Here is a 7500-nt window from a genome sequence, read left to right as displayed (position 1 = left end):
CAGAATATTTGTTAGTCAATGTGGTGGGGTGTTTGGCTAAGCAAGTTTAGAAATTTAGAAATCTTTATCTTTTCAGGGGGCCTAGTCAAGGTGGTAGGCGTTTCTTGTCAAGATGGCCGCCTTAGCAATAAGGTGTTGGGGGAAACCCTCCTGGCTCTACAGTATGTGCAGATGCCTTGCTCAAGAGTACATCTGTCGAGCCATTAAATGGTTATGGACATGCAGATGCAAGCAGAAGGTTCCATGTTCCAGTTCCAGTTCAAGCTTCCAGGCTCCAGTTCCAGAATCTGGGTTCCAGTTCCATGTTCCAGGTTCCACTCTCTATCCAGCAGGAAGAGTGTGGGGTGCTGTCTTCACCTTAGCTATGGGGGGAAAGCCCTTGAGCAAGGCACCCAAACTCCAGATTGCTCCAGGCATTGTTATAAATGCACTGTACCTACCTACGTGCAGACAGACACACACCTGTTTCATGGCTTACACACACACACACACACACACACACACACACACACACACACACACACACACACACACCTGTTTGATGGCTTCCACGATGGTGACGGTCTTCCCGGTTCCGGGGGGTCCAAAGAGCAGGTACGGGGCGGGGCGGGACACTCCTGCTACCATGTTCTGGACCGCACTGTACTGCTCTGGGTTCTTCTCCAGCTTAGAGTCAAACAACCTACACACACACACGGACACACCCAGTGGCGAAACAGCCATTATCAGAATGTATCAGCACTGGCCATAGTGTAATAGCTGCTGCTACAGTCTGAATGCATTACCTGGCTCTTTTCCCCAATAACGTTCAGTGCACTGTACATTCACACCCTTGCACGGGTGAGGCATAAATGCAATGTCGTTGGGTGCAGTGTCCTCTTGTGTGCTGTGTCCCCGCACACCCCTTTTGTCTTGTTCTGATTTTGAACTTTGCCTTTGGCATTCTGATCTCCTGATTTTTGACCCTGAGCTTTGAGCTCTTGAAACCTTTGTCAACCCCTAGACCAACTTTTGCTAATAAATCCTTTTTTATTGAGTCCTGATTTTTGCGTCTGCCCCTTTTCATGTTACCTATTTGTAACATATTGGGGGCTCGTCCGGGATACTTTTTTCCCCCCCAGACCTTTCGCCTTTTTGTATTACGGGTTTGATATTGGCTGTTTTTCTTTTTTGTCCGTGTGGTGGTGCATAGCCTATGTGAAAAGTATAGACCGACCCCAGACTGACTTTTAATAATAAATCCTTTTTTATTGATCCTTGATTCTTGCGTCTTCCCCTTTTTTTTTACCTATTTGTAACACGCATATACTGTATGGTAGCTTAGATGTGCCTGAACATATTCTGTTGTATGTTACTTTGGCCTCAGCCTACTTGTATTCCTATGGCACGGCAGATTTCATGTTCAAGTCATGTTGCTTTATATTATGTTTGATGATGTATGTTGTAACATTTGGAATGGTGTGTGTGTGTGTGTGTGTGTGTGTGTGTGTGTGTGTGTGTGTGTGTGTGTGTGTGTGTGTGTGTGTGTGTGTGTGTGTGTGTGTGTGTGTGTGTGTGTGTGTGTATCCTGACCTGGGTTTGGGCAGCTCTGCAGGCATGGTGACCTTTGACCCAGTGGGGAAGAGGAGGTCTTTGAGGTTGTGTGTGTGCGCCAGCTCCACCGCCCTCATCTGCAGCCGCACCGGCAGACGGTTCACCGTGAACTCCACATCAAACTCCATGCCATCAATGAAGCCTGACATCAGCCTGACATGACCACACACATGCACACACACACAAACACACAAATATTGCACTTTTCATACACGAAAAGGTGGATCTTCTCCATGGTCCGCCATTTTGAAATTCCAGAAATAGACATTTTTAGCTGCAAAACATTCTGTACTTTGGTCATAATAGTAAATATTAGTTTATGTTTAAGTAAATATTCATGAAAAGATGAAATTTGGCAAAAGGCAGCACAGTTTCCATACGCAGCATGGTTGCAATGCCTACTCTGGTCACCATCCTACACACCATTAAAGCTAGACTTGATCTAACTAGTGCTAATTTCTAACACCCCCAACTTTCTTTTGTCCAAAGCCCAGTTTGACCAGACTATATAATAATAAATTCAAAATATGGCTCGTACAATACTTACTTCGGTCCAAAGCCCAGTTTGACTTGTTCGCACTCCACGCGATGCACGTAGCCCTTGTACTTGACCATCACCCCCAGGTGGCGCTCTTTAGACTTAATGACCAGCAGGTGATCCCCCCTCAACACAGACGGACGATTCTCAGCCACACCAGGCACCTGTGGACACACACACATGCACGCACACGCACGCACACGCACACACACGCATGCACGACTTGAGTAACAATAGTTTCTTGAGCTCATGACCTGTGTTGTCCAGCCACCCAACTCACACACACACACACACACACACACACACACACACACACACACACACACACACACACACACACACACACACACACACACACACACACACACACACACACACACACACATTTACAGACTGACATCTGAAGTCTTGTCCTGTCTCGCACTTTGATGTCAGTTTGTAAATGTCAGTCCTGTGTATGTCTATGTCCTTTCATGATATAAAGAGAGAGAAACGTAATTTCAATTTCCTTACTGATGTTACAGCAGTTATAGTGCTACAACCTTGACTGAAGCCTGAGTTTAACTTAAAATACTGTTTTCAGCTAAATAGTGTTTTATTGGCTCACTGACAAGAGATTCAAACACTTAGCTTGAAGTTGACAACCTACAAATGAGTCGGTAGTCTTAGATAGACCCCTATTAAAAGTAGCAGTACCTGAGCTGACTTCCAAACTTCTGGGATAGATCCACTTGCTAATCCAAGGTTAAACATGGCAGCAGTGGCATCAAACATTAAAAGTGCAGCAGTTTTATAAATATACAGTAGTTCAATTAGATCAGGACCTGCTGATATTTTACAGCTGGGCTACATGCAAGAAAAGACCAGGTTGGTGCTCGAGCTACGGGAGTCCACAGACGAGTCGGTTAGGAATGCTAACGCCAGGGTCCGGACTGGCCGCAAGTGGAACGCCCAGACCGAGGTCGACCAAGCTGTGAGCCGGCTGCAGTACAAGGAGATTGTGGACAGAGTGCAAGTAGGAAGAGCAGGCCTAGGATGGGGAGAAGCACCACGCTTCTGGTCCAAGACCCACCGCAAGGAAAGAAAGGAGATGGTGGTGGCGGAGGTGACGAGGATGGATGAAAATCAAGGCTCTGTCTCAGGGACGGCAAGGAAGCTGGACAACTTGGGAGGGAATCTCAAACAGGAACATCAGTTGGTCAGATGTGTGGAAGATCCCTCGGGTAAGACTCAGCTTCCTTATTCGCTCAACCTACGACACGCTTCCCTGTCCCCGGAACCTCCACCAGTGGTTTGGAAATGAGGAATGTTGTGCACTCTGCAATGCCCCAAACGTAAGCCTCCAGCACATCTTGTCAGGCTGCAAAGTCGCCCTCTCTAAGGGCCGCTACAGATGGAGCCATGACCAGGTCTTGAGAAAGCTAGCCGAAGTGCTGGAGGAGTGCAGACAGGGAAGCAGAACATTATTGCCGGCAGAGCAACCCACCACCTTTGTCAAGGAAGGAGGGATCAGAAGCATCAGGCAAAGAGAAACCGCAAGGCCCTTCACTCCTGGCCAGGAGTGGAGCATGAAGGTTGACCTGGGCAAGAAGCTTCAGTTTCCCACAGAGATTACCACCACATCTCTCCGACCAGACATAGTGACGTGGTCTGTAAATGTTAGAGCGGTATCCCTCATAGAGCTCACTGTGCCAATGGAGGAAGGGATTGAGGCTGCCTTTGAGCAAAAGAAGGCCAAGTACTCCGAGCTGACTGCTGAGTGCCGGGAGGCGGGCTGGAAGACTACCATCTATCCAGTGGAGGTCGGATGCCGAGGCTTCATGGGGTTTTCAACCATACGCCTCCGTGGGCGTGGGACGTGGGAGTCCCCAGAGGAAGGCTAAGGAAGGCAACAAAGGGACTGGCGGAGGAGACAGAGAAAGGGAGCTTTTGGCTCTGGCTGCGGAGGAAGGACAGAACCGGGGGGAATAACATCTAACCCCCAGACAACAGTTGCAGGGAACAACACGTTTCAGCTGCAGGGGGTGACAGGGAGACGTCCCTGCTCCGCCACATGCGAGACGTTTCAGGATTAAAGGAGCGAAACGTTGATGAGCGGTGTTTCCTGACTGACGACCCTGCAGCTGACCCATGGGCACCGCAGGAGGTGCGACAGGCAGCAATGCCAAGCAGGAATTAACATCTTCCTGTACAATCCTACAATGCAAGTTTGTCAATGTCTTCCATACCTGTGAGGTGGAGATGTGACTAAAATGAAAAGGCGGACACACACACACACAGACACACACCTTGAGTGTGAGTAGCCTCTTGTTTGTAGCGTCTTTGGTCATTTCAGCGTCTTTCATGTCGTAAGCTCTGATGTCCACCAGCATCTGAGTTTCCTCCAGTTGAATCAGCAGCTGAAATCTCTTGCAGTAGTTCTCAAAGCTCATCGGGGACTCCAGCAGAGCTCTGAAACACACACACACACACACACATGCACACGCACACGCACACGCACACGCACACGCACACGCACACACACACACACACACACACACACACATAAACACACACACACACACACACACACACACACACACACACACACACACACACACACACACACACACACACACACACACACACACATCCACACACACACACACACACACACACACACACACACACACACACACACACACACACACACACACTGCTGAATGTACTACGTACAACTGTACTATGCACTCAGCATAATTTTCAGCTCCAACAAACGTAGTAGTAGTAGTAGCAGCCTAGTTCAAATGGCGAAAGCATCCCATTGTAATGCTGATGACCCGGATGCTATTTCAGCCCAAGGTCCTCTTCCACTCATCCTGTAATTCCCTCAAACTACATGAAGGCTTAAAACATACAGTACTGTGTGTGTGTGTGTTTGTGTTTGTGTTTGTGTGTACTATCATATGTGTGTGTGTGTCTGTGTGTACATGTCCCCGTGTGTGCGTGCGTGTGTGTGTGTGTGTGCACGTGCATGTGTGTGTGTGTGTGTGTTTACTTGAGCTGCAGTAGTTGTGTCCGCATGTTGTGAGAGCATCCTCCTTGTGTGTGTGTGTGTGTGTGTGTGTGTGTGTGTGTGTGTGCGTGCGTGTGTGCCTGTGTGTGTGTGTGTGTGTGTTTACTTCAGCTCTAGTAGTTGTGTCCGCATGTTGGGAGAGCATCCTTGCTTGGCCAGGAACTTGATGAGATCTCCTACGTGTGGAGGGACCCGATGCTCCTGCAGAGGCCTCTCCCACACCAGCCCCGACACACACATACTGTGGAGGGGCGAGGGACACACACGCACACACACACGTACACGCACACGCACACGCACACGCACACGCACACGCACACGCACACACACACACATACGGTCACACAATGATGATGTATTTTAATGAATGTTGACATAGGCTAGAATAGATAATAATAAAATAAATAATAAAATTGTAATAGGCTACTAGACTGACTGGTAATAGTATAATAGTAACAATTGTACCAGGGTAGTGACATCCAGTACCTACTGACTACTAATAGTATTGTACTGATATTATTTGGTCAGGGCTAGTAATAAAATAATAATAGACTAGTATTATTAACTGGCATCCTAATAATAATGATCATAATAATTGTACTTTACTCATTTGGTCTTTCTCCGTCCTCCACAGTGAAGTGCTCCACCCTGTAGCGTTCCCTGACAGCAGGCGTGTAAGGGGCCGTGGGAGCAAGCTGCTCCATCACACTGCTATTGGGGCTCTGCACAGAAGGGGCAAAAGTAAAAAGCTGAAGTAAACATATGGTGTACGTGGTGTATTTTATTATGGTGTACAAGTACAACACAATACAATAAAATTATCACACCTATTGAAGTGATGGCGTCGCCAGGCTATAATTTCCTTCCAACACAAGTAATACCTGATTCGGTTTTTAGGTTTTTTTTCACAAACAAAGTCTATCCATCTGATTAGATACAAGGGAATATCTGCTGTGTAATACCATGTGCTCGTGTTGGTGTGGATGTGGGAATGTGTATGTGTATTGTGTATTTTGAAAGCGCTTTGAATTCAACTTAAAGTGATACTCTCCCATTTTTGGAAATGAGCTCATATTACACCTCCCCTTGAGTTAAATAATTGAGTTTTACCTTTCTGCTGTACTTTGAACCGTTCTCTGAGTACAGCAGTGCAAATGTTACCTCCAACCTACCAGTTAACATTGACTCCTATGAGACCACTTAGCCGCCAGCTGGTCTCATAGGACTCAACGCTAACTGCCAGCATGGAGGTAAAATTGGCACTGCCGTACTCAGAACAATTAATTTAAATGATAGAGTAAGATCAGACCATCTCCCATCGTCCACGGAGACAGATTCCTCATGGCTTTTGCCAGACTGATTGACACAGTCAGCTATTCACCCAGGCTAAGGAAACTATGGCATGTTGTTTGTTTTTTGATTAGTTTCAATTTAACTTTAGCCATCTCATCATCCGCACCCTACTGATATCCCTCTGAGCTGTCCTGTTCTCTCTTGCTGTAAGGCAGTGGTTCATAAAAACGGGAAGGTTAACAGCTAGCAATTGCCTAAAGGCAATTGTGTTGTCCATTAATATTGCTAGACTTTCCATTAATAGTTTGTCCGCTAATATTGCTAAAAATCCATTGCTAGGCTAAGGCTATGGTGGGTGGGGTCTCAAGTCCAAAAGGGGGGTCCCCACTGAAGAAGTTTGGGAACCACAGCTGTAATATAAAATAATTTTGTCTGCTGGCGGGTGGGGCTAGTTTACTAGGCTACTGGAAATCTATTGCTAGGCTAAGACCAGAGAGAGTAGAGAGAGAGAGGTTCCATTGGCCCATTGTTTCCTGGTTCTATTATGGCCCCCCTTAGGCAGACCTAGGCAGACCTAAGGACTGTTCTATTCATTGTAGGAGCATTATGACACGGCCCTTTAGGCAGACCGGAACCTGGTCGCGTTAGGTGCCCATAGAAACCCATTATGTTGGCATATCTCTATATACTTAAAGAATCTCTGATAAGACTATGGTGGGTGGGGGTGGAGTCGTAAAAAGTTTGAAAAAGGTTGGGAACCACTGTTCTGCAGTTTACACACCTCAGCCTTGACATGAGAAGGAGAAGCCACAGGTTCCCTCTCGGCGACACGGTTCCCGACTCTGCAGACCTCAGGTTCCCTCTCGGCGACACGGTTCCCGACTCTGCAGACCTCAGGTTCAGCAGAAGCTGACGCCGATGCCAATGGTTCTGTGCTGCGGTTGCCAACTGCACCAGCGAAAGGTTCTCTTTCTGCATTGCGGTTCTCGTCTCTGCCGGTGCTATCAGGTTCTCTTGCTGC

General features: G+C 47.3%; 1 protein-coding gene across 1 annotated transcript in view; it reads right to left on the bottom strand.

The window, feature by feature from the left end:
- Window positions 1–7500, bottom strand: part of LOC134456394 (putative helicase mov-10-B.1) — a 39708-nt gene that overhangs the window by 14011 nt on the left and 18197 nt on the right. Inside the window, exons 10-16 of the mRNA XM_063207758.1 lie at window positions 7261–7500; window positions 5793–5908; window positions 5293–5427; window positions 4420–4582; window positions 2141–2295; window positions 1573–1746; window positions 535–682 (exon numbers count right to left, since the gene is read on the bottom strand). The exon at window positions 7261–7500 is cut by the window's right edge and continues 135 nt beyond it. Coding sequence (XP_063063828.1) covers window positions 535–682; window positions 1573–1746; window positions 2141–2295; window positions 4420–4582; window positions 5293–5427; window positions 5793–5908; window positions 7261–7500 — 1131 coding nt within the window. The remainder of the gene's footprint in view (window positions 1–534; window positions 683–1572; window positions 1747–2140; window positions 2296–4419; window positions 4583–5292; window positions 5428–5792; window positions 5909–7260) is intronic.

Source organism: Engraulis encrasicolus, chromosome 10 (assembly GCF_034702125.1).
Source record: "Engraulis encrasicolus isolate BLACKSEA-1 chromosome 10, IST_EnEncr_1.0, whole genome shotgun sequence".
Lineage (NCBI taxonomy): Eukaryota > Metazoa > Chordata > Actinopteri > Clupeiformes > Engraulidae > Engraulis > Engraulis encrasicolus.
Note: the sequence above shows the minus strand (reverse complement) of the source record. Positions and strands in the feature narration are given on the sequence as shown.